Source organism: Dromaius novaehollandiae, chromosome 29 (genome assembly GCF_036370855.1).
Source record: "Dromaius novaehollandiae isolate bDroNov1 chromosome 29, bDroNov1.hap1, whole genome shotgun sequence".
Lineage (NCBI taxonomy): Eukaryota > Metazoa > Chordata > Aves > Casuariiformes > Dromaiidae > Dromaius > Dromaius novaehollandiae.
Genome location: NC_088126.1, coordinates 1,312,990 through 1,337,669, shown reverse-complemented (window position 1 = coordinate 1,337,669; position 24,680 = coordinate 1,312,990). Strand labels below are relative to the sequence as shown.

The following is a 24,680-nucleotide window of genomic DNA, read 5'->3' as shown; positions in this document are numbered from 1 at the left end:
CAGGGCAGCTTGGTGCCGGGAGTGATGGGAAGGAGCCGCGTGGGATGGGGATCGGCCCCAGGTGCGAGCCGTCAGGGCCGGGAGCTGATAACCGGCGCCTGGGGAGGGGGCAGCCCCTCGCTGCCGGGGGAGCCCTGCTCCGGGCTCTCCTCCCCCCCATGCGACGCCCCGGCTCAGCTCCCGGCGGCTGCAGCTTTGCAGGGGAGGCAGCACCAGCCCGGCGGCATCGCTCGCTCGGAGCCGTGCGTACGCGGGAAAAGCCGCAGGGCCGCCTGCACCCGGCCCCGGCGGCTGCTCGTGTTTGTTTATTTTAAGGGCTTTTTATCGCGGCTCTGCCAGAGCCCTTGACATCCGGGGCTGGTGTGAAAAGAAGGGGGGGAGGCTCGGTGCGGTGTGGCTTCTCGGCACCATGAAGGGTCCAGCGGGCAAAGGTGCCTCTGCTGCCCGGGCAGGGAGGGAGCAGGGGCCCAAAGGAGCCACTGACCGTATTGCTGTGGGGTCTGCAACCCCCCCGCGCTGGGCAGCGCATGATATTGCACATGCAGCCGTGCAACGAGCGGGCAGAGCACGGGGCACGAGACCAGCCAGGGAGGGTGCTGCATGGGAAGCTGGAGCCCGTTCCCGCGCCGTTGCAAGTCCCCCGTCCCGGAGCGACGCGGCCGGTCCCTGCTCCCCCTGCTCAGCTCTTGCTCCTGCCCTCTGTAAACGCGCAGGGTGCGAGGACGTGGCAGTGGCGGTCGGCGCGGTGCTACGGCTGGTGCCGGAGAAGCCGCCGCTGCTCTGGGAAAGCATCGACTGGCGGGTGAGGCTGGACACCAGGGAGCAGTTCCGCATCCTGACGGCCAGCGCCAGGGACGTTAAGCAGCCCCCCAAGAGCCGATTTAGCCGGCGGGTCGCCTTCGAGCGGGGGACGCTCTCCCTGCGCATCAGCCCCGTCTCCAAGGCCGACAGCGGCGTCTACTCCGTGCACTTCGTGAACGCGTCGAACTTCGAGTTTTGCAGGCGCTTCTGCGTGTCGGTGCTGGGTGAGTAGCCGGGGGGGGTCAGCGCCCCACTGCCACCGTGCAGCCCCCCGGCCCCGCTCACCGCCGCCGTCCTTGCAGCGCCCGTCTGCCAGCCGGTGCTGGAGGCACGCGTGGTGCACCGCGAGCACGGCTGGTGCAACCTCTCGCTGACCTGCGCCGTCCCCTGCGCCGGCAACGTCACCTACAGCTGGCTGTGGGCCGGGGCGGCCCCCGAAGCCCTGGGCCACCGTCGCTCCCTGTGGCTGCAGCTCCCCGAGGGCGCCAACGGCACCGTCTACCTCTGCAACGCCAGCAACGCCGTGAGCTGGGCCGCGGCCAGCACCGACGTCTCGGCGCTGTGCAGCCCCCCAGGTGACTTGCTGTGGCGCGGGGGGACGGTGCGAGCGCCGCCAGAGCCGGGCGTCCTCGGGGCCCCGGCGTCCTGGCGGAAGGGTTTTCCCTGCCCATGGGTGCCCGGGGAGCCAGTCCCTTGCCCGAGCCCTGCTGCTGGCGTTTTAGGGTTGCCAGCCAGGTCCCTTCTGCTCTGGTTGTATTTTGGGGCAGAGCGATGGAGAACGTGCGTTTGAAGGGGCTCTGCCCCATCTCGAAGGTCACCCCGTTCTTCTGCCCTCGCTTCTCCCCAGGGTTTTTCCCCGTCGAGCTGTGGTGGACGCTGGCCGCGGCCCTGGGGCTGCTGCTGGCCGTCTCCGTAGCCCTTGTCCTCGCCTGGAGGTGCCGCAGGAGGCCAGGTAAGGCGCTGCCGGGCGCTCGTCCAGGCCGTGGGCCGTCACCGTCGCCTCCGCTCATGCCTCGGTGCCGGCCCCGGGGCCGCTCCTCCCCTCCGGGCTGGCGCGGGATAACGCAGAGCATCCAAGCTGCCGCAGGGATTGCTCTTCCCATCCGGCTCGCTCTGCTCACGGGCTTCCCGAGGGCCGAACCCCCACGGTCCGAAGCCCCTAAAACACCGCTCCGGTTGCCTAAGGTCCCACGGGAAACGCCGAGCAGCCGCTGACCATCTATGCGGAGGTGGGCAATGCCTGGAGCAGCCGCAACCGCGTGAGTGCCGGGCGCCCCTTCCCCGTGCCATCCCGAAATGTCCTTCCCCCCAAGCTGGATCCCTTAACCAAGCTGGGGGCTGTTTTCTCCCCGCAGAATGGGAGCAGCGAGGCCGCCAGCATTGGAAACACCATCTACGCCATGGTCCACACCACGCCGGTAAGGGCGGAGCGAGCTCCTGCGTGGCGGGGCCGCGCCGTGGGGCCGCGGCTGAGCTTTTAATGTCCCAACTTTCCCCGTGCCAGGGGCCCAGCTGCCCTCGGGAGCCCGAGAGCCACACCATCTACTCCACCGTGCAGGTCAGCAAGAGGGTGAGTTCCTCTTGCCCCGACTCCCGGGGCCGGGTCTGCCCTTTGCCCGGGCATGGAAACCTTGGTTCCCTCTGTGTCTGTAGGACGTAGGTGCTCAGCAGGCTCCTCGGATGCTCCCGTGAAGCCCTCCAGGACGGATTTACAGCCTAGCTGTAGAAACCTTTGCAGTGGTGGGCAAGCTGGAGCCTCTCTAAAGGCATCTTCTCGCTCTGCTTTGCAGTCCCCCTCTGCCAAGAGGATGAGGATCGAACCGTCTCTGATCTCCACCGCCTACGTCGAGGTAACGGACCCAGTGGGGCCTCGGTCCCTGGGCGCCCGGGACGGCCCCAAGCCTCGCCCGCCCCGGGAGCTAACGTCTCCTTGCCGTTGATCCTGGGTGCCGCTCGTGTGCCTTGGAGCATCCTGCTCTCCTGGTTTCACTTCCAAGGCAGGAATCTGCCCTCCTCGTTTCACACCTGGCTCTGTGCTGACAGGCATGTTTTCCTTAAATTTCTGCGGAGAAAAGCCCCTCGCAGCCTGGTGGGCCCGTTGCCTGCAGGATGAGGGGCTGGAAATGCCAACAGCCTCGAAGGGGGGACCCAAAGCACCACGAGCCCCTTGCAGATGCGCTCAAAACCACCGGTTTTCTTGCAGCCTGCGGAGGCTTCGAGGCACTGGCGGGCTCCACCGCAGACCTCGCCTCCGGCTCCTGCGGGCCACCGCCTCTCCTAGCTGCCTCCGTCGCTTCGGCAAGGTCCTCTTCTCTTTACGTGCCTCTGCTCCCGGAGCAAATGCCCGGAGAGGCCACCAGTGCCCCGTGGCTGCCCCGGGCAGAGCTTTCCGTGGGGGCTCACCGCCTCCGAGGGGGACGGAAATGTCACCAACCAGGTTTTCCCAAAGGCTGCAAAGCCCAGCTGCACCTTGGAGGCTTCCTTCAGGGGATGGAGAAGAGACCCGGCGACCAGGACCTCCCACCGGAGAAGATGGCTTTGAAATGCGTGTGATACACGTGTCTAGCATGAGGGTGATCTGTTATATATATTTTTTTCCCTCCAGGTCTTGATAGGTTCAACGCACTTTGGGGGTTTAGTTTTAGGTGCGAATACAAGCTCAAGTGCATGAGGTGGCTGTGGCGCTTGTTTCACGGACTCTATAGCCTGAAAGGTGCCCGGGAGGGAGCGCGAGCTGCTTTATCGGGAGCTCAGGAGACTCCGGTGAAGGGCGCGGGGGCTCCTGCGCGAGTCGGCTTGGCTGCAGAGCTGCAGCCTCGTAGGTGGGGAGGGACGAGTTGTCCAAGGGTGAAAAACTGGGTCGCTGCTGATCCCGTGGCCGGGACGTGGCCCTGCTTGGTGGGGTGCCCAGAGTCACCGAGATGTCCCTTCCTGCTGAAGTTACTCTGCATTTCTCTAACAAAAGCAAGCCTGGGGTGGGCAGAGGTCCCACCAGAGCTGTGTTAATTGGGACCACTAACGGCATGGCGTGGATCGCAGCCCAGGGAATAAAATCACCCTGGGGATGCGGTGACCGTCGCACCCGCGGGCTGCGGCTGCCGTCTCCAAACGGGCGCTGGGAGCAGGGGGCAGATCTCTGCCTCCTGCCGCAGCAACGGCTCTGAAACGCCGGTGCCCGTGGTCGCAGCGAGGAGGAAGCATCCACGGAGTCGGAGCACCTGTCGGCGCGCCGGGCTCCATCCCGCATGGTAATTGGTGCTAACGAGCTGCCTCGGAGCTGCCTGGCTGCTAGTGCTGAGGCAGCAGTTGGCTTTCCCGTCTCCACGGTATCATCCTGCGCTGGGCTGACTCTGCCAGCACGTGGGTGCTCAGCACCACTGCATGGCCGGATCCGGCCTTGCACCAGCACTTGTGCAATGGCACGTGTGTAAAAGTGTCTCCGCCGGGGCAGACGCGAAGGGCTCGGGGCTGGGATAAAGCGGGTCAGGGCCCAGTAGGCGCCGGCGGCAGCCTCCGCTCGCCCCCCTCGCGCGGCCCCGGGAAGCACAGGGGGACGCGGCTGCTCCCCGCCGAGCTCAGTGCACCCATGCGACGCCGCGTGCATCGCTCGGCACTGAGCAGAGCCCCCGAAACACCTTCCTTTGGGAAGGGATTTGGCCGTAATGCAAACGCCTCATCTCAAGCATTTGCACTGCGCTTGGGGCCAGCACGGAGGGTTGAGCACAGGCCTCCCCGGCTGCTTCCTCGGAGCAGGGCCGGTGTCAGGAGCCCGGCTGGTGGAGGCAGCGGCCGTGGGGCCGGAGCAGAGCCGGAGCCCACCTGCAGGGCCCCGGTGAGCAGGGGCGAACGGTGCAGGTGGCTGTCAAAGAACCAGATCATCCCTCCTGCTCACCTGCACCGAGGGCATCTGAGCCGGGGCCACGGGGGTGGGACGAACGAGCCGCTCGGGGCCACGAGCATCGGCTCGGTGCCGTTTGCACCCGAGTTTGCAGGGTGGGTTGCATGCAGCAGCGATGAGGGGGCGAGCCTCAACGCCGGGTGCGGGGACGCTTCACGCAGGGGGGCCGGGACCCCCGCGCAGCCCGGCCGCGGCGTGGCAACGGCGCTGCTGTGTCGGCAGCCCGTGACCGGCATCACGCCACGCTTCCGGCTGCAAATGAGGAAGCACCGGGGTGCCTTGCGCGGCGGGGAGAGCCGGGCGCGTGGCCTGCGCGGCGGCGGCAGCGGGAGCTGACGGCTCATGGGACCCCCACCAGCAGCCGGGCGAGGGGACTCGCCGCCCCGGCTTCTTGGGCGCGGAGGCCGAGCGAGGATGATGGCGGGTCTTGCAACGGTGCTTCTCTTCCTCTTGCGGCAAGGTAGGACGGCCGGGGCGAGGGGGGGCCGCGGCGCCCTGGGGCGGGTGCTGGGGCGCTGCCCGGATCCGGGGGCCGCGGCGGCTGCCCTTCCCCAGGCAAAGCCGCCGGCGGGGTGAGGATGGAGAGTGGCAAAGCCGCCGGCGGGGTGAGGATGGAGAGCGGCAAACGGAGGGAGGTGGCTCGGCTCGGGGCACCGGCGCGGTGCTTGCCGGGGCCGCCGTGATGGGCGCTGTGCTCCCGGCAGCCGCGGCGCAGGACGGGCAGTCCATGGTGGCCGGGGCCGTGGACGGCACGGCGTACCTGCAGCCCGGGCTGCCGGACCCGGCCCCCTACCACCAAATCTACTGGCGCTACGAGAACTCCCGCAAGATCGCGGTGCGGCTGTGGCAGCAGCCGCCCACCTACCCCGACCCCGCCTTCCACGAGCGGCTGGAGCTCTCCGCCAACAACACCCTCTGCATCCGCCACCTGCGGAAAAGCGACAGCGGCACGTACTGGCTCTACCAGGAGGACGAGGCCGGCAAGGAGCGCACGGAGAGCGTCCGCCTGGCAGTGCACGGTGAGCGGGGCGGGGGGACGGGCGGATGGAGGGACGGACAGGCGGATGGATGGAGGGAGTGACGCCGCGACGCCTCTCGCAGAGCGGGTGCCGAAGCCCACGGTGCGAGCGGAGGTGAGGGCGAGCGCCGAGCACTGCGAGGCCACTTTGACCTGCTCCGTGGCCCTCGAGGACGTGGTGTACGAGTGGCTGCCGCCCCAGCAGCTGCCGGTGTCTGGCAGCGCCAGGCTGACGGTCGCCTTCGTCCCTGGCGTGGAGAATTACACGTGCAGGGTCAGGAACGCCGTCTCCACCAGCAGCGCCTCGCTGACGTACCGCTACCCCTGCTCCTGGGAAGGTACCGGCCGCAAAGGGTCCCTCCGCGCTCACCGCTTTGGGGGTCTGGGAGCTGCGTCGGGGGGGACGGCGGGTCCCCACGTGGCCGGCTGCGCTCAGGGACATCGCTGGGCTTTGGGGCGGTCGGTCCCTTCCCGGAGGGGGGGATGCCGTGGGGTGGTGGGCGCAGCCGAGCGTCGGAGGGGGACGGAGAGCCGGGAATTGCCTCTTCCCGCGCTCACGGGTGCCCGGGTCTCCTTGCAGCCGAGCGCTCCGCCGCCTCCACCACCCAGAAGACCGAGGTGCTGATGACTCTGGCCTTCCTCCTGCTCCTCCTCTTCCTCCTGGCTTAAGGATGCGCTGCTGCCACCAGCTTTTCTTATCTCGTCACCTCCCGTCGCTGACGCCCCCCCCCCGTCCCCGGATGAGGCCTCCGAACTGGCAGAGCTGTGGTTTCCCGGTGCCGTGGATGCCGTCACTGCCGCGGTGGGGCGGGGGGGGGGAAGGCATCCGCGGGAGTTGCGCTGAAAAGCATCTCACCCACCGCCCGCTGCTCCCCACGGGTCCAGGCTCTCCTGCACTCGTAAGCACTGTGTTGGCCCCCGGCCCACGCTCCACTCCCAGCCCTGCTGGCGCCTCCGGCGAAGCTCCGTGCCTCAGTTTCCCCTCCTGGCCCCTCGATGCCTAGCTGTAATCAGAGACTGACTTCTGCAGGTCAGGGGAAAAACAGAAAAAGCATCTCGGGTTCACCTCACTTCTCACCGTGGTGCTTTGAGAACTCTAGCAGCGTAGATCGTGTTTACAGTCCCGAGGTCCGGGATGTTCCCGTCTCAGAGTCCGGGATGTTCCCGTCTCGGAGCAGCGTGGCTGGGGGTGTCTGAGCGGGTGCTGGTGCTGCCATCGCCCCCGCAGCACGTCTGGGGGTGAAACCTCCTCTCGTACCTCTGGGCACCGCCCGCATGGACCTTTCTCGGGACACTCTGACACCAGCGGCTGCCCTGGAGCGTGGGGTATTCCCGGGCATCCCGGAGCCGACGGGGTGCCGATGCCTTTTCCGGTACCAAGGCACAGCGCAGCAGCACAGGGTCGGGGCAGCCGTGTTTTCCCCGAAGTGCATCATGCCCCGAGAAGCTGGAAACGGTTTTGGCCTGTCCTGGGGTCCCCAAGACCGCGGGCGAGCGTGAGGTGCTGCGCGACGTCCGGGCCTGGAGCACCGGAGCATCCCCGGGAGGCTGAGCTGAGGTTTACCAAAAAGGAGGCTCCGGCGGCGCAAGTACGTTTCCTGCCTTCAGAAACAAGTGCATTAAATTATTCACTGTCACCTTAAACGCTGTGTTTTCAGGTGTCTGTTCTGAGTCCTCCTGGCTCTGCACAGCAGCCGGGCGCTCGGGGGACCGGGAGGGCGATGCGGGGCGCTCGGACCCGGCCGGGAGGAGCCGCGCAGGAGCCGGGAGCCCTCCCACGGCCGTTCCTGCAGCCGGACCCGGCTCCTGGCGCGAAGCCCGGTGCCGCAGGCCTTTCTCATCCCCTCCGTCGGGGCAGGAGGACGCGTCTCATGGTGATGGAGACGCTCTCCAGCTCCGCGAGGATGGAGCGGGGCGACCGGCCGCCGCGGGATGCTGCGGCAAAACCAGCCCGCGAAAGGAGAGAATCGGGCTCTCCTCGCCTTTAAATCCGCGAGGCGTCGCTTCCCAGAGCCACCTCTGCGCACAGACTCCCACGGCCGGACTCATCAAAGGGGCAGCAGGGACTCGCTGGCGCGTTTGAACATCCGTAACGAGCGCGAGTCGCTCCAGCTCCCGGCTTAATGAGCGGCTCGGGGTAATTCCCGGCGTGCCACGGCTCGCGCGCGGCACCGGCAGCCTGCTGGGCCGGTGTTGGCTTTAGCACCAATGTATGCGTTTCGCAGAAATTCCCCCTGAAAATATTTGCGCTGCTCTTGGTCCTTTCCCGTGTGGACAAAGCCCTGGGCGGGCAGAGCAGCCGAAGGAAGAGCCGGGTGTCCCCGTGGGGTGAAGGCTCCCAGGGCTCTCCATCACCTTCCTCAGCCAGGAGACTTCGGCCTGAGCTGGCTTGAGGTCTAAGGGGGCAAGCGATTATGTCTGGGATTTTTCTTTTTTCTTTTTTTTTTTTTTTTTTTTAGTTAAAAGGTGTTTTTCTATGAGTACCTATTAGTTCTCTTTTTTTCTCCCCTTCAGGCTCCCAGATGCTTCCTGGAAGGTTTTTCTTGCTGCTTTTGCTTGTTGAATACTTTGTCTCCGGGCGGCCAGGCAAGGTGCGACCCCGGTGTCGGCGTCCCCGCGGACGCAGCACCAGCCCGGGCTCCTCTGCCCTTCTGGGACTGGGGCGCTCGGTTTGCGGTCGGCCCGTTTTTAGGACTGGATTTCTGCCTGGGCAGCTCGCTGCTCTGCAAAACGCCCCACGGACGCGGTTTCAGCCGGGCTGCAGGTCGAAGCCCCTCGTTACCTGGCTGACGGGTTGCTCCAGGGTCCTGGGCAGGGACTCGCACAGGTGGGTTGCAGCCTCGGTCCCCTCCCAGCTGAAGCGAAGCCGCAGTATTACAAGGAAGGAGCAGCCTCCCACTCGTCTGCATCTTACTCATCCTTCCTTTCTTACGCCTTCTATGAAGTCCTTCCCCTCTGTGCACAAAGAGGGCTGTTGAGTCACCGGGAAATGTCCTGTTTTCTTAACTCGATGCTTTCTAAGTGGGAAGAAATGGCCCATGGAGATGCTAGGGGGCACCAAATGCTCTAGCTGGGCTTTAGACGTAACCCTCTTTTGCCTCATTAGAAATAATTTATTGCCTGCAAAACTTGTTTTTATGGAACTGGCAGAAATTGGCTCTGTTATAAACCGTGGGATATTAGGTTCACCTTTTATTTCATTATGGCATGAAGGTTGGTTTGGTTCGCTTTAAAAGAGTGGAAGAGTTCCCACTTCATGCCTTCGCCCCTGCTTTCCTCTGGAAACCAGTACAGCAAAAGTACCAAAAACCTGAAGCAGCAATAGGAAAAAAGTATTTCTCCTCTTTTAAAACGCCTGTGCGGAAAGGGGGCCGAGCGACACCGCAGATGAATAATTCATTCCACTAAAAGCACAAAAACAACCCGCTCCCCTTGCCCCTTTCCAGCAGCGGAACGAGCGGGCGGTGTTTTCCCCGCTTTCCCCATCCTTTGCCCTGGGCCGAGCGGGGACGGCGTGGTGGGGTGCCGCGGCCCCCCGGCCCGACGCTCGGTGCTGCACAGCGACCTGGGGCTCGGCCAGCCCTGGGGTGGCATCAAATGTCCCGGGAGCAAAAGCAAATCGCAGTCCAGGTCGCTGCCCTGAGCGCTCAGCCCGAAGAGGAGGATTCGCCCTTCCTCCCTCCCCGGTGGGTTTGCAAAGGTAAACGCCCCTTTTGCATCTCCTCCTTGGGGCTGATCCTCTAGGAAATGGGCAAATCCCACTTGGGGAGCGGGGGAAGCTCCGTGCTGCCCCGGAGCGGGATTGCTTCTCCAGGAGCACGGTCCCTCCGGGGCCGGCAGGACGCAGCTGGCTGCGGGGGCCCGGAGCAGCGGCTCGGCGCGGCACGGCAGGGCGGGACGCCCACCTCTGCCCGCTCCGGGGGAACCCCGCTCCGCGGCCCCGCTCGGCCTGGGGAAGCTGTTACCGTACTCGAAATAATTTCCCTGCCGGTCACTTCTCGTATTTGGGCGTCTGGTTAGGGACCCGTGGCAGGATGACGGGGCTCCGGCGGCAGCTATAAGCCGGTGCTGCGCTTCCTTGCGCAGGTCTCGAGCGCTCTCCCGCAAGGCGTTCGGTGGCGGTGCCTCTGCTTTGAATACTTTCCGTTTGAGAATAAGAAGAAAATCACTCAGCCAAAAACAGGAAACACATGGCCGGTGACGGCGCCTCTGATTTGAGTACACCTGGGCCTATAACGCGGCCGGGGCGCGCGCCGGCGGCAGTGCGGGAGGGGCGCGCTGGACCGGCATGGACCGCGGCACCTGCCTCTGGCTGCTGAGCTCCTTCTGCGTCTGGGGTACGTGCGCGCTCCGGTGGGGCTTTGCGCGGGGGATCGTCCATGTCGAGACCTCCGTTTCTCACCGGCGTTTAGAGATATATTTGCTTTAGAGGGGTGGGCAGACGGGTTGAGTATAAATATTCATGCGGAAGATAAATGGCTCAGCTTTAAGCTGTGTGCGTAGCGTCTCTAACGCGCTGGCGGGCTGAGAAGAGAGCAGAAGATAATGGACGGGCGAAGATGACGAGGGGCAAGGTGTACTTGCCGTAAGGAAGCATTTTACAATGTGCTTTAATGGGATATTAATAGCATTGAAGAAATAATTTAGCACCAGCTGTGCTGGGGGTGTTTAAGAGGAAGGCTGCCTGGCAGATGGCCCCGGCTGCTGCAGTTGCAGATCAGAAGGTGCCGGGACGGGGAGATGGTACCACAGCCATGAAGCGTACGTAAGAACAGAAGGAAACGGGTACTGAGGCGATGCTTGTTTTCTAACTTGTAAAACATGCTAAGAAAAAAATAGCCCTGGCAGCATCCTGCAGCCAAGGTGGCTCCTACAACCGGGCTGCCAAAAATCTCCCCAAATACTCACAGCCCAGCCGCGGAGCCGGCGCGTGTGGGAGCCGCCGGGGCTCCGCCGGGAAGGCAGTGGCCTCCACCGAGCTGGAATTTCTCCCGCAGCTCTGCTGCCTCGCTATTACTAGAATACCTACTCTTAAAATCCCCCTCGGGGTTTTCTCTCCCTCTCGCACGCCGAAAGTCCCGCTCACGCAATACCTGGGCTGCTGCAGGCTCAGGCTGGTGCCGCTTGCTCCCCTCTGCTCCCCCGTGCTGGATTTTGGGCCGCGGGACCTTCCTCCGACCCGCGGTGCCGGTGCACCCGACCTGCCGTCCCGGAGAGAAGATGCTGCCTGTGCTGGGAACTGCTCTGTGCTGGGCCAGAGGGGTTTTCTACCGTGATGCAAAAAGGGCTTTTCCATCGGTGATTGTCGGGAGCTGAATCACTGCGCGTCGGAAGCGCCGTGCTCTGCAGCCGTGAGAAAATACTGGGGAAAAGCATCCAGCTCGGCACCGGGCTTACGGGAAACGGGAGCGCGCAGAAGGGCAGTGGCCGGCCGTGGCTTTTCCACGCCATCAAAATGTCAGCGACGAGGAGAGCTGGGACCTGGCTGGGTTTTGCACCGCGATGGGAATAACAAAAAGAATCGAGTCTGCGTCGTGCCCTGGGGACAGCGGGTGAGGAAAGCCGTTTTTGTGGTTTTTACTGGAACGACTGCAGGAGGGGCAGACTCTGGGCTTATCCAGGCCTCTTCAGGCCTGTTTTTGTGGGCACATCTGTCTTTCCCCTCCCTTTTCTGGGGCAAGCCCTTGGAAAGAAGATTCGTAGGAAACAGCGGTGACAAGGGCAAGGGACCTTCCACCCTCTGCCTGCCACCGGCGGTGAGCAGCGATGAGCTGCCATCTCCCACCGCCCCGTTTCCTACAAAAACAAACGCCAGGTACCCGGGAGCCCGGGGAAACATGAATCACCAGCTCGTAGGCAAAGACGAAGTGTGATGGGGGCACCCTCGGTGCTGTGACCTCCCAGCGCGCTCTTGAGGAAAGGCGGGTGGCCGGGGTGCTCCGGGGTATGAAGCCTCCTGCCCCACCATCCCTGACGATGCTAAACCTCCTCTTATTAAATGCGCTTTCTGCGACCGTCAAGAAATGCCTTGGGGAGCTCCTCATCCTCATGCAACCTTGCAGGGCCCAGACCTCTGAGCCCACCTCCAAAAGGCCGGATTTTTTTTGCAACGTCCAGAAGAAAAGTCCTCCAGAAGGTTTCTCCAGACGCAGCACTGCAGGGTTAGCTGGTGTTTCTCCTCCGGGGCTGGTGGATGCTCTTCGTTACGGTGCTCACTGCCTGTTTTGAAGAACCTCGTTCATGCAAATGAAGGCCGCTTCCTTCAGCGGGGAGAGGAAGAGCAGAGGGCAGCGTTTCCCGTCCGCTTCTTGGCCCCGGATCCCTGGGCTCGTCCCGCTGTCCGCAAGCCGTGTCCCCACGGAGAACCGCGGCATCGGGGCGCTGCCGTCGCTCCCGGCTCTGGGGACGGGGGGGTGGTGGCACCTGCGGGCGGACGGCGGGTGCCCGGGGGGCAACCAAGGGGGGCAACCAAGGGAGGTCGGATGGCAGCACCCGGACGGGCCGAGCAACCTGCTGCTTCACCCAGCGCTTGGAAACTGCTGACACAGGGTGCAGTGGGTACCGAGGGCTCCAGACAGGTTAAAAATGTGCTTAGATAAACTGATAGGAAATGGAAAAAAAAACAAAAACCCAGCTGGAGGGTGTTATCTCACAGAAACCAAGAAGTCCCTAATCTGCAGGTCGCCGGGGTGAGTCAGGCGCCATCCTGGCTCGTCCCGCGGCGGAGCGAGCGGTGCGGTGGCTGGGCCCAGCACGGCCGCCCGCAGCCCGTGTCTCGGCTCTCCTCCTAGGCGCGAGCCGCGGGGCGCGGGAGACGGTGCTGGGCACCCTGGGGAAGGCGACGTTCCTGCGCATCCCCCCGCCATTCCAGGAGCTGACGGCGCGCTTCGGCGCGGCAGTGTGGAAGCGGGACACGGAGGACCCGCACAGCAAGCAGGTGCTGCTCAAGTACTCGGACGGCAACTACATCAACTACATGCAGGAGCAGACCCGCTTCCACCAGGCCAACTTCTCCCTGGAGATCCTCAACACCAGCAGGCAGGACAGGCAGCTCTACGAGTACATCGTCAGCAAGGAGCGGGAGGAGAAAGTCTGGCAGATACAGCTGGAAGTATATGGTGAGAAATGGTGATGGGACCGCGCTGCCCTTGCCGGGGCTGCGGGGCAGGTCCCTGCCCGTCTCCTTCCCACCGGGCTGCGGTGAGACTGGCAGCCTCTTGCAGCCCATGAGCTGAGCCATGTCCCTGGGCCGCTGGGCACCTCCCGGGGCTCCTGGGCCCATGCAGGTCCCATCCCTCTCCATGCTCCTGATGCCACTGAGGGATGCTGCGACAGGAGCGGGATTGGGGCTGGACCAGCTCCCCTCCATTTCTCGGGGAGCTGCAAGAGGCCGGTGGGATTCACGGGGCAGGGGACGAGGCAGCGTCCTTCCCCGGAAACGAGCCCCGGCACCTCCATCCCTCTCCGCAGAGCCGGTGTCGGCGCCCCGCATCCAGGTGCTCGGCGGGACGGAGGCCAACGACAGCCTCACCGTGACCCTCAACTGCACGGCGGAGCGGGGCGACCGGGTGTCCTACAGCTGGGCGGGCGCCTCGCGCCTCTGCGCCCGCAACGGCAGCGTCCTGCACCTCTCCTACAGCCCGCGCAACGCCAGCCTGGCCTGCTCCTGCACCTGCACCGCCGCCAACCCCGTGAGCCGCCGCGCCGTGGCCTTCAACGCCTCCGAGTGCGGCCGCGAGCCCCAGGGTGAGTCCCCGGGAAGGGGCGGGCGGCGGGCGGACCGGGCTCGCGCCCCCCGGCCTGGCATCGCGCCCCTGCGGCAATGCTTAATTCTGCGGGGTTTGGGGTGGGTGGTTTTTTTGCATTGCTCAAAGGAGGGTTTAGCAGGAAAAGCGGCCCTGAGCCTTCCCGTAAGGCAGCCCCGCTGCCCTCGCTGCGCCCCGGCGCCCCGCGCTCGTTTTAAACATGAGACTCGTGCGTGGTCGCATCTCCGGAGGATTGAAAAACCAAAACCTCGGTGGCAACTTCCCCTTCGGAGGCTCCAGGGGCGAGAATCGCGCTCGGGCTTGCGGGGGCTTTCTGGTGCCGCCCGCGTGATGCGGGGACTTTCGCCGGGGCTGGACGGAGGGGCGTCTGCCCCCTCCCCGGGGAGCGGTGGGCTGCCCGCGTTTCCCTCAAACCCACCCACCCGCCAGCACTGCGGGTTTTTTTTGTTTTTCACCCCATTTTTGCAGCTGGCCCGGGCGGATGCGATGCATCCCACCAGCTCCCGACGAAGCCGGGGGCTCGTTCGCACGGTTAAACTCTGATGCATCAGCAAGGCGCCGTGCACCGGGGCTGCCTCCCCACGGGCTCCGCAGAGCAGCCGGTGACACTATTTTGGGCTGTTTCTGGCCCCCCGGCGGCTTTTTTTTTGCTGATGGCAGCAATTATGGCAAGCGCTCGAGAAAAGCGTTTCCTGCCCGTTGCTTCCGGCTCTGCCGCAACCGGCCGGCGAAGGCGGCGCCGAGGCGGAGCGGGCGTTTTCGGGCGGCTCAGCGGCTCCTCTCTGCCCCTTCCCGCAGGCGGTGCCGGGCTGCGGACGGGGCACCTGGTGCTGGTGCTGGTGGTGCCGGTGGTGGCGGCGGGGGCCCTGGCGGCCGGGTGCACGGCGCTGCGCGCAGGTGAGTGCCCCCCGCGGCCCCCCGGGCACGGGAGCCCAAGGTGGGAGCAAACGGGGCGAGGTGAGACGGAGCCGCCGCGGCAAGCGCCCGGTCCGTGACCGTACTGCAAGGGTTGCGCGAGAAACCGGGTGATGCCAGCCCCAACGCGGGAGGCTCCTCTCCCTGCATGCCGGAGCCGTCGGCCCATGCTGGCCCGTGCTCCCCCCCCCTTCCCTTTGCAACGCCCAAGTTGCAAAAATGAGGATTAGCGAGAAGTCCATGCACTTCTCCCCCCAGTGCGGAGATGCTCCGCGAGACGATAGCGGTGCAGCGGCTCCAGGCCGGGGATGCCCGTGCCGTCCCATGGCACCCGGGCAGCCCGGCTTGCAAAGCACCAGCACTGGGCTCTGCTGCTGCACCATCCCCTCCTCCCCAAGACATTAATTTTAAATTAATTAAAATCCCCCCGTGGCATTAATTTTGTCACCTCCTCCCTGCTTGCAGCAGGCGCGAAGCAGGAGCGGGCGCCGCTCGCCGAGGACGGTGCCGTGCACACCATCTACTCCCAGGTGCAGCGGGCGGAGGTGAGCGCGGCGGCGCCCGGCGCGGGGGGACGGGGTGCGGGGTCCCGGCTGTGCCCCCCCGCTCACCCTCCGCTCTCCCCGCAGAAGCCGAAAGGCCCCCGCGGGCCCCCCGCCGCCGAGCGCCCGGCCTGCACCACCATCTACGCTGCCGCCACCGGGCTGCCGCCGGACCCGGCGCGGGAGCAGCGCCCGGCACGCGGCCCCCGGCCGGAGCCACCCGCCCCGCCGCGACCCCCTCCCCGCCCGCAGGTGAGGGCCGGCGCTTTTCCCACCGCGCGCGTTCTCCCTTTGCAAAACCCCCCCGCGGCTCCCAGCGGGGTCCCGGCGCCCCTCACCGCTCGCTCTCCGCCGCAGACCCCCGAGGACGGCCCCACCACGGTCTACACCACGGTGACGGCGCCCAAGCCGTGAGCCCGGCCGCGCGCGACAGCCCCAGCCGCGCACGACAGCCCCAGCCGCCCCGGCCCTCGCCGCTGCACGCTGCCGCCCCCCCGGCCGCGGGGGACCCCAGGGAGCCGGGACAAGACCCCCCGGGCCGCGCCGAGCCCCGACGGCTGCAGGCGACGGCCCCCGAATTAAGGCTCGGCAAAGCGAGGGGTGGAACGAAGCAAGATGCGACGCCTCCCGGGGCCGCTGCCGGCGGGAGAGGATGCGCCGAGAGGAGCCGCGGCCCCGGCCGCGCTAGAGGGAGCCCGCGGCAGCGCGCGGCACGCCGAAGGCCGCGGCTGCCACCGCAGCAGGGAGCAAGAGGGACCCGTCTGCCGAGCTCCGCGCTGCAGCGAGCTGCAGGACGAGCAGGTTCCCGGGCTGCACCGCGGCAGGAGCAGCCCCGCGGCAGCGCGTTCCCCCCCTGCTGCCGCCTCGCGGGAGCGGGGACCCTCCGCCGGACTGATGCACGTTGGCGAAAGGGCCCGGGAGGCAGCGCGCTCCCACGGCCGGGACCTCCCTGGTGCCGGGACGCAGGAGGCACCGGGGCTGCAAGCGGTTTCAGACTCCCGCTCTTGGATCATCCCCACGTAACTCGTCTCAGGTCTAAGCTCCCATGCAGCAGCTCAGGGAACAGAAAATAAACGTGTAGTTAAAAAAAAAAATCTCTCTCGGAGAGGTCGGTGCAGGAGCTTCTCCCCGGGTGCCCCGGGCTCACGCCGGGCGCTGCAGCGGGCTGGTGCTCAGGGGCAGCGGGGACATCGGGGTCCCCCGGCCTTGGTGGGGAGCTGTTTGGAGCAGGAGACTCCCGGGGCTCTTCGGGGAAGGGGAAAGGGGAATCAGGGCTTTTGCTTGTCCTTCGCTTCCTCCTTTTGTTACTAATGAAAATCAGCTGAGCTGCTTGCCTGGAAAACTGTGTCAGCTGGGGTGCCACTTCCCCCCAGCGCGGCTGCGCTCCTGAAATAGTGCAAAGCTGTGATTGCCGCGGCCACCGCTCGCCCTTGCTGCGACAGGGCCGGGCGCGGGCTCCCGCGCTGCTCCTCCACCGGGCTCGGGCCGCTTCCCCGCGTGAATCCCAGGTAAGCAAGTGGCCCCCTCTCAGTGATGCTCCGGCTGGGCGTGAGCTTTTGGGGCAAAAAAGCACCGGTTACGGCCTCCCTGCCGCCGGGGCGTTCCCGGGCGCGAGCGGCCCGGCGGGATGGACAGGTCTGGTCTCGCCGCGCCTCGTGCAAGCGCGGCAGGGTGGTGCTGCGGGAGCACCCTGCTCCCCGGCCGCTTTCCCCGGCAGGTCCCCTGCCCAGCGCGGGGGCCGCGGTCCGGGTGCCGCCCATGCGTTGGGCACATCCCTCTGCCCGCCAAAGGCATTACTCAACCAGCGCGGGAGATACGAGCGGGAACGCGCGCCGACCGGCATTGCCTCGCTTTTCCTTCCCGCTCCCTCCCAAAGCAGGTGCCGTCGCTCGACCCGGAGCCGCCATCATCGCCGCAACAGTAAAAAATACTGCATTAAACAACCAAAAAAAACCCCTCGCGTATCTCCACCCCCAAGGGGCAAGTGGAAAGCAGCGGAGGAACTTCCGTCCCCGGCCACAGCGCTGCAGGCGGCACGGGGAGGCGGCGGGGCCCGCCGGCGGCGCGCAGATGGGAGGCTGCTGGTTCCTGCTCTGCGCCGTCTTGCTGCACCGCGCGGGTGAGTGCGGGCACCGGCTCGGCCGGGATCGGGTGCCGCTCCGCGGGGCGGCTCCAGCCGTCGGCCGCCTTTTGCCGCCCGGATGCGCCCGGGCCGCCGCGCTCGGCTCTCGCTCGCGGCTCGGCGGCTCCTCCGGGGCCGCGTGGTTCCCGGCACCGCTGGACCTCGGGGCGCTGCTGCGGGGCGCGGAGGGTCCTGAAACCCACGGTGCTTTTTGCCTGCTTTTGGGCCGCCCTGAGGGTCGTGTAAACACGAGTCTAGCGCTGGCAAAGGGATGGGAGTAACACCGAGGGACGTCCCAGGGGAAAAACCTCGTGCCTTTCCACCTCCTCCTGCGAGTCCGGTGACTCCGTGGGCGGCGCTCGGCCACCCGGCTTCGCCCGCGCCGGCCCCGGTGCCTCCGCAGCTTGCAGCACCGCGCCGCCCGCCCCGGGCTGCAGTCGTGGCAGCTGGGCTCGAAATAGCGGCTTTGCTTTCAGTTCTGAGCCCAGAGAAAACGTGCGGCAGCAAACCCCCAGCGCTGCCTTCCTCCTCCTCCTCCTCCTCCTCCTGGCCGCCCCGAGCAGGGCTCTGCTGTGCCGCAGCCCCTGCTGCAGAATCTGCTTTGAGCAGCAGCGTCCGAGCCCATCGGCCCGCGGGAGTTTATCTCCCCGCAGCCTTTTCCTCCCCTCGGGCTGCAGCGGGAGATAGGGGGTCCTCGCGCCGCCTCGGCCGCTCGCCCGGCTGACGGAGCGGATGCTCTCGCCCGCCGGCGCCGCTGCGACCTCCCCGCTGCACCGCGGCTTCGCACCTCGGGGCTCGTTGCCTCGGCCCGGCCGCGGCGCGTGGGCGTCCCGGGGGCGGCGGGGCTCGGCGCACTTTCGCTTCCAAGGAAGAAGAGAAACCGCCTCTCCGGCGGCCAAAGCCAGCGTCTCGCAACCAGAGCGGGTGGCACCATACCGGCTCATTCCAGTGCCCCTGGAGAGCTGGGAAGGGTCTGGCCCGGGGCTCACTCGTGTCACAACCCCCAAGGTCTCAGCTGGGGCGGGCAGTGACGGAGCCCCCTCCCCGGGCCGCGGAGAGCACGTGCGGGCCAGGACGGGAACGAGCAGCGTTACCAAGGGGAAGAGCTGGACCGGGAAGGCGGCTTTGGGTGCTGCCGCCCGGGTCTCGCTCCCGCGCTGGCAACGGGGGTTTCCGGCCGCGGGAAGAGCATCGCACTCTCACTTCTGTCCCCAGCGTGCTCCGGGCACGGCGCAGCCACGGAGGTGAACGGGGCCGTGGGCAAGTCCGTCACCTTTCGCCTTCAGAGCCCCCCAGGAACACACGTGGCCTGGATGGTCCAAAACGACCTGATAGCGACCGTCAAGCTCGGAAACCCTCCCAGCATCGTTTTTTTTGATGAAAAGAGGGGGAGTCACCTGTCCTTCCCCGACAACGGCACTGCGGTCACCATCTCGCGGCTGGCCATGGGAGACGCCGGCACCTACATGGCTCAGATCTCCGACAGCACAAAGTTTCTCTTCAACCTGCACGTGTACCGTGAGCGTTTTTTCTCGTCTTTTCTCTTTTTTTTTTTTTTTTCCATCACTTCTTCACGTCAAGCCTCGATGCGGGAGGGTTTTGCAGTCCCCGGTTTCACACCTTCTCCCCCTTCCCGCAGCGGAGCTGCCGCCGCCGGCGGTGACCTGCGTCTCGCACAACTGCTCCGCTGCCGCCTGCCGCTACGTGCTGCGCTGCGCCGCGCCGGCCCCGGCCGCCAACGTCTCCTACCGCTGGAGCACCGGCGGGGAGCCGCCGCTCACCGTCACCGCGCCGCTCCTCGAGCTGCCGCCGGGCCCGGAGCTGCCCGTCACCTGCACGGCCCGAAACCCCGTGAGCAGCAGCAACGTCACCGTGGAGCCCGCGGCCGCCTGCGCAGGTAGCACCTCGGCGCGCCGGCCGTCCCGGGAAAACGTTTCCCCGCGGGAAGCGCTCACCTCTCTCCCTTCTCCTTGTTCTCTCCCCACGCCGCGCCGGTTTTCCCGCGCCGCCAGAAAACGCGACCCAAGCTCCCGCCACCGGTGAGACCCGCGCAGCCCGGCTCGCGGTGCAAAGCCACGGCGCGGGGAGCTGGGGTGGTGGCTGCGTCTGCAAAGCCGCTCGTCCTTGTGCGGTGCTGCCGTCCCGCGTGCTACGGCGGTGCAAGGGCTGCTGTGGTGCGGGCAGGGCTTGGCGGGGCTTCGGAGCAAAGACGTGCCCCTTTCCCGCTGCTCCGACGCCGGGAAGAGGCACCGCTGTGTTTCGGGACGCCAGGACCGTTCCCGTCATCACTAGGCTTCTTTCTCTTTGGCTTTTAAGAAATCTCCCCTGGCAGCCGGACGGTGATCATCGTCGTGGCGGTGATCAGCGCCGTGCTCTTCTCCGCGCTGGGGATCGGCTGGATCTTCTGCAGCGCCAAAGGTGAGCGAGCGCCGTCACCCGCGAGCGGCTCCGCGGTGCCGGATGCCTCTTCCCCGCTTCTCCCCCCTCCCCGTTTCCCGGGAGGCGCCGCTTGCTCCGGCCGCTGACGGAGCTCCGTGTCCTTCCTCCCGCAGCCAGACGGATCTTCACTCCGCCCGCGGGCGACGCGGCCGCCGCAGGTAGGATTTCGGGGGTCTCCGGGGCGGTTTCCCCCCCTCCCGCTTTTGCAGCGGGCTGGGAACAGGTTGCTCTCATTTAAGGTCAGCAGGAAAATCATCCAGTCGCACCGTGCCTATGGCCGGGCCGAGCTCACGCGGCCCCGAGCGCCTCCGAGCAAGGCGGGATTTGGGAAAACCCCAGGCCGGGATGACGGGGAGCAGCTCACGCGCCCCCTCCGCGCTGCTGCCGCTCTCGGGGCTGGCGCCGCGATGCAAACGAGCGGGATTGCGACGGCTCCGAGCACCTCGTAGGGATTTAAGCACGCCTTTTGCTCCCCGCAGGCGCCGAGCCCGAGTGCGTGACGGTGTACGCCCGGGTGGGCCACCTGTGGCAGGTGAGTCCCCGAGCCCAGCGCTCGCTCCCCGGGGCGCTTTGCAGGCGCTCGGCGGCGTGAGCAGCCCTCGCCCGACGCCGCTCTCCCAAACCCCGGCAGGATCACGCGCAGAATTTCCCCAGCGCGGAGAAAACTGATGCCAAGACGACGCCGGCGGCTGATGGAGAAACCTCCAAAACCATCTACTCCACGGTGCAGGCCACGGCACAGGTGAGTCGGTGCCCCCCGCCCGCCCGCCCCGGCGGGGCAGTGACGCTGCGACGCGCCCCGACGCCGCCGTCTCTCCGCAGCTGCAGACGGACGACGAGAAGATCTGCAACGGCGTCCCGGAGCAGGGCGTGAAAAGCCTCTACGCGACGGCGAGCACGGTGACGGCCCCGGGCAGCTCCATGGGCCTGCTCTGAGCTGGCAGCGGGACGCCAGCGCGTGCAGACGCAGCTCCGGGACCCGGCACCCAGGCTCCTTTTTGCATCCCCCCTGTGTGGACCGAGGGACGTGCAACGAGCCGGCGGCGGCAGCGAGACCTCCACCCTGCTCCTGGCAGAGACAGGAAGCTTTTTGCAGACCCGCTTGACCACCCCGCAGCAGTGCGGGGCGGACGCTGCAGACCGGCGCGCGGGCAGCTGCGGGACGGCAGCGCCGCGGCCGGTGCGGGTCTCCTCCCCTCCTCCCGCGTCTGCAGTTGCACGAGCAGCGTTAGTGCATGCGAAATTGGTATATGAAGGAGTAAAATAGCGTAGCACTGGGTGTGGGCAGCTTTCTCACGGACCTCTCCCGCGAGCGGTGCCCGGGTCGTGCCGCAGCGACAGCCTCGAGCGCTGGCCGGGGCGATAGCTGCCGCCGGACGGACGCCCGATCCCCCCGCTCTGTGTCTCGTCTGGGGAGACAGTAAATCATCCAGGGCTGAACCCGGGGCTTGCTCCGTGTCGGACGCGGGCGAGCCCTCCGGGAACGGCTGCCGCACCGAGGCGCCGGGCGGCCGAGCTCCGTTGCTGCCCACCGGTTCCTCGGTGCAAAGGGCTTGTTCCTGGCAAACCGCGGGAGCGATTTGCTTGGTCTCTGCATTTTCATGGTATGTCAAGGAAAGACTGTTTTTATGCTTTCTCAAAGTCATTGATTAAAAGATATACCTCAACGGGTATTTTAACAGCGGAGCCATCCAAAACCTTTGTAACCGGCCCGGTGGGATGGGGGCTGCGGCGGGAGGCAGCGCGGGAGCTGGGAAAGGGCCGGCGGGGGCTCCTCGGCCCCGCGGCGAGGACGGGGCTTAGGCCCCAGCCTGGCGCCGTCCACAGCCATTGATCGCGGGGCCACCGCCTCCCAGCGCGGAGGAAGCCGTTGGCCGGGCAGAAAGGGGAAGGAAGGCGTTGCGAGCGCAGCTGCGCCGCGGCGGGCGCCAGCAGGAGCATGGACCCCCGCGGCGGCGGCGGCTGGATCTGCCTGGCGGTGCTGTGCTCCGGGGCCGGTGAGCGGCGGCGTGGAGGCGCGGGGCCCTGGCGGATGGCAGCGGGCTCGGGCCTCCTGCGGGCTGAGCCCGGCCGGCGGCGGAGGAGGGAGGAGGTGGCACGTCCGGGCGCCGGCGTTGCAGCGGGGAGGTGCCATGGGCCGGGCTGGCACGCTCCTGCTCCCGGCAGCGCGCGGGGCTCGGTGCAGGACGCGCGCCGGGGATGCTTGCACGAGGGATGCTCGCGCCGGGGGCACCGGCGGCTCCGCTGCGGGCGCCTCTGACAAAGGCCCACGAGCCCTGGGCTGTTGCGCCACTGCCACGCGCCCGTCTGCGCTGGCCCCGCCGGCTGTTGCCCCACGTCCGGCTCGGCATGACGCAGCCGGGACCACGCTGCATGCCGGCAAAGAGCTGTGAGCGCGCTTGCCCCGTGCCGGCAGCGAGTCCCCATCCTTCGCCGGGGCTCCTCTGCGCGCCCGGCCATCCTGCGGCATCCCCGGCTCCTCAGCCCGGCTGCAAGTCAGCGCTGGCTTCAAGCCCGGCGGCCTCGCCGGCTCCTCCGCCTCCGCAAAGCGCTAGCACCTTCTTCACGCGTGGTTTTCTTGTGCGCTGGGGGAGAAGCAGAGGAAGCCGGTGCGAGGCAGCTTGGCTGGGTGCTGCAAAGCAAAGGGCAAGAGGAGGCTGCTCCGCTCCTCCCATGCTTAAACCCGGCGAGGCCGAAGCAGGGCGAGATTGCTCCTGGCTGAGCACGTGGCCCTGCATCACTCCCAGCTGAGTGCGCGGCCCCGACGATGCTGACGTGGATCAACAAACTTTGCTCCCAGCTCTCGTGCTGGTAGGAGAGGACCAGGGCGGCCGAAGCCTCGAGCAGCCCGACCGCGGCGCGGGGCCGGAGGGGGCCCCCAACTCCACCGCCGGGGAAGGGGGCGAGCCGGCGGCGTGGACGTCGGTCCCCGCGTGGGACGGTGCCACCAGCCCCTCCGCCCTGCCGCCGCGGGCCGCGGGGAACAGGAGCCGTGAGTACCCCAATGCCGCCGGCGTGCCCCGGGCAGCCGCTCCGGGCCCCCTCGGCTCGGGGGTGTTTGCACCACCGACACCTCCCGTCTCTTCCAGAAAGCGCCTCGGCCGTTCCCGTGCGGTACTGGTCCCCCGTCATCTTTGTGGCCGTTGCTCTGCTCGTGCTGTTCCTGACCTACAAGAGGACCAAGGGGGAAGGTGAGCGCCGGGGCGGCTCCTCCGCGGCGCTGGCTGCGACGGGGCCGTGCAGGGAAGGGCGGCAGCGGCACCCAGCCCACATCCTCCACCACCTGCGAGCTCTGCAAAGCGAGAGGTTGGCCCGGCCCTGGCAAAACCTCCTTCTGCTACCGTTTAGCTCACGGCGAGGATTTTCCCCTTGCTCAGCTCTGACTTAAAAACTCCGGGAGTTTAACACATCAAGCCTCCGGTCGGGGGTTTGCTCTTCCCCTCGCGCTTTGGTCTGCGGCGCAGGATGACGACTTTTCTGTTTTACTATGACCTGAGACTCCGGCCTCGTTACGGCCCTGCCTTTAAGGCATCGCTGGTTCCTGCGAAGCAAAAGCAAAAGCAAAACCTTCCCGGCACGTAGGGCCCCCGCGCGACCAGCTTCCCCGAAGGAACCTGCCAGGGGTTTTGTGAAGCGCATCCAACCCGATTTATTTTAATGCAACCTCTGTGGTGCCCTGTTTTGCAGAAAGCAGCAACCAAGTGGCCTTGGCCAGTGACTCCTCAGGTAAGACGGGGTCTGACCCTGCCACGACCTGTTTGGCATCAATTTGGGTGGCGACGCCTGCTTGGGTGCAGGCGGCATCTCGCTGTGACATCTTCCACCGGTTTTCGTGCCTTTGTTCACATCCGAAGTTGCCGTATTGCAGATTTGGAAGAAGCAGCCGACGTCCCCGTCCACGACACGGCCCCGATCGTCCCTCCTGCCGCGGTGAGTCCGGCCGACGGAGGGGCCGCAGCCGAAATCCTGCCGCCTCCTCTGCCCCTGCGCGGTGGGGACGCGCGTCGGGGCTGCGCCGCGTCTCCTAAACTGCTGCTGTCCGCTGCAGGAGGAGCGGAAGGGGCCGGAGAAACCCCCACCCCGGGATCCGACCGAAACAGTCTTCTGCGAGCCGGACGCCCCCCCGCCGCAGCCGTCCCAGGTATTTCGACCCTCCTCGGCCGCGTCAGCCCCACGGCGTGGTTTTGGGCAAAATGCGGGACCAAAGGGCTGTGCCGGGGGTGTCTGCACGCAGCGGTGCCCTGCGGCATCCCGCTCCCCGTCGCGGGGCAGGGCTGACCTTGCTCCCCTCGCACCCGAGCAGCCCGTTGCCCCCGCGGCCACCAGCAGCCCCCAGCCCTGACCGACGGCTCCCAGCACGGCCGAAGCCCCCGGAGAAAGCGGCAGCTCTGAAACGCCCCGCGGGGCGACGGGGGGCCCGGCGAGGATGCTCCCGGCCCCACAGCCTCCTCCGCCCTTTGCAACCCCTGGCAGGATACGACCCAGCGCGTGACACGGCCCTGCACGACGTGACCGCACGTGGCACGGCCGTGCGTGTGCATTTACTACCGTGCACGCAAGGACGGGGGCTCAGGGCGCGCGTGACATGCGCCGTCAAGCCAATAAAGCAGCGTTTCACCCCAGACCCCCTGGATTTTCTCTCCGGGCTGAGAGAAAGATGGGAAAGGTGCAGCAGCCCCAGGCACCCGCCGCAGGGGCCCCGGGGAGAAACAGAAAACAGGATGAGAAACAACATCGGCCTCCCGTGAGCAGCCACTTCCTCCGCGAGCTGCGGCGGGGTGGAGGCCGTGCACCCAGGGCTGCTGCCGCGCTCGCCCCGGCGCCCACCGCGGCCCGGGGGGGCCGAGCAAGGGGGCGGCTCGGCCCCGAGGAGTCAGTTTTTCCCCGCCGCGCCGCGTCCCGGGGGCAGGCGGCTGTGCCCCCTCGACGGGCGAAGCGCCCACGCGGGGCCCGGAGTGGGAAGTCTGTTTTGCCGCTCGATTACTCATGGGGGAAAAATCGCGCAGGACTGAAATGACCCGGCGGAGCTGCTCAGATGACTGCTGAACTCATCGCGGGTCAAGGGGGGGGCGAGGGGAAGTGCCAAGAGCTGGAAACCAGCATTGCGGCAGGCTCAAAATACCCAGGGCTGCCGCCGCGCGACCTGCGCAGCCGGAGACGATGGAGAAGCGAGATGGGG

General features: G+C 66.8%; 5 protein-coding genes across 9 annotated transcripts; all 5 read left to right on the top strand.

Annotated features, from left to right (window-relative positions):
• The first annotated feature begins 409 nt into the window (after positions 1-409).
• Positions 410-3,469, top strand: LOC112993059 (natural killer cell receptor 2B4-like). The gene is made up of 8 exons (XM_064498804.1): positions 410-485; positions 714-1,025; positions 1,104-1,376; positions 1,649-1,753; positions 1,987-2,060; positions 2,157-2,219; positions 2,306-2,371; positions 2,592-3,469. Exons 1-8 carry the CDS (start codon positions 410-412, stop codon positions 2,739-2,741), a joined length of 1,119 nt encoding a protein of 372 aa, XP_064354874.1. The 3' UTR covers positions 2,742-3,469.
• Positions 3,470-4,974: 1,505 nt separating this feature from the next.
• Positions 4,975-7,361, top strand: LOC112993064 (uncharacterized). The gene is made up of 4 exons (XM_026116393.2): positions 4,975-5,159; positions 5,404-5,718; positions 5,801-6,055; positions 6,298-7,361. Exons 1-4 carry the CDS (start codon positions 5,042-5,044, stop codon positions 6,384-6,386), a joined length of 777 nt encoding a protein of 258 aa, XP_025972178.2. The 5' UTR covers positions 4,975-5,041; the 3' UTR covers positions 6,387-7,361.
• Positions 7,362-9,986: 2,625 nt separating this feature from the next.
• Positions 9,987-15,354, top strand: LOC112993058 (signaling lymphocytic activation molecule-like). The gene is made up of 7 exons (XM_064498803.1): positions 9,987-10,054; positions 12,509-12,835; positions 13,188-13,463; positions 14,282-14,380; positions 14,864-14,943; positions 15,028-15,192; positions 15,298-15,354. The coding sequence occupies exons 1-7, from the start codon at positions 10,006-10,008 to the stop codon at positions 15,352-15,354; spliced, it is 1,053 nt and encodes a 350-aa protein (XP_064354873.1). The 5' UTR covers positions 9,987-10,005.
• A 1,232-nt stretch (positions 15,355-16,586) lies between these two features.
• Positions 16,587-21,187, top strand: LOC112993055 (SLAM family member 5-like). Of its 4 annotated transcripts, XR_010385388.1 has the most exons (10): positions 16,587-17,059; positions 18,278-18,580; positions 18,702-18,959; positions 19,075-19,101; positions 19,379-19,480; positions 19,615-19,659; positions 19,981-20,033; positions 20,133-20,243; positions 20,324-20,958; positions 21,018-21,187. XR_010385388.1 is itself a non-coding variant. In XM_064498972.1 (9 exons), exons 2-9 carry the CDS (start codon positions 18,376-18,378, stop codon positions 20,435-20,437), a joined length of 915 nt encoding a protein of 304 aa, XP_064355042.1. In that variant the 5' UTR covers positions 16,587-17,059; positions 18,349-18,375; the 3' UTR covers positions 20,438-21,187. The 4 variants fall into 4 exon arrangements, 3 of the variants coding, with proteins under 3 accessions (XP_064355042.1, XP_025972169.2, XP_025972168.2); XM_064498972.1 differs by having other exon boundaries at positions 18,349-18,580; positions 20,324-21,187; XM_026116384.2 differs by having other exon boundaries at positions 20,324-21,187.
• Positions 21,188-21,393: 206 nt separating this feature from the next.
• On the top strand, positions 21,394-24,125 carry LOC112993068 (atherin-like). Of its 2 annotated transcripts, XM_064498977.1 has the most exons (7): positions 21,394-21,498; positions 22,302-22,493; positions 22,591-22,692; positions 23,189-23,227; positions 23,370-23,431; positions 23,550-23,642; positions 23,805-24,125. In XM_064498977.1, exons 1-7 carry the CDS (start codon positions 21,441-21,443, stop codon positions 23,841-23,843), a joined length of 585 nt encoding a protein of 194 aa, XP_064355047.1. In that variant the 5' UTR covers positions 21,394-21,440; the 3' UTR covers positions 23,844-24,125. The 2 variants fall into 2 exon arrangements, with proteins under 2 accessions (XP_064355047.1, XP_064355046.1); XM_064498976.1 differs by having other exon boundaries at positions 23,550-24,125.
• Positions 24,126-24,680: the final 555 nt, after the last annotated feature.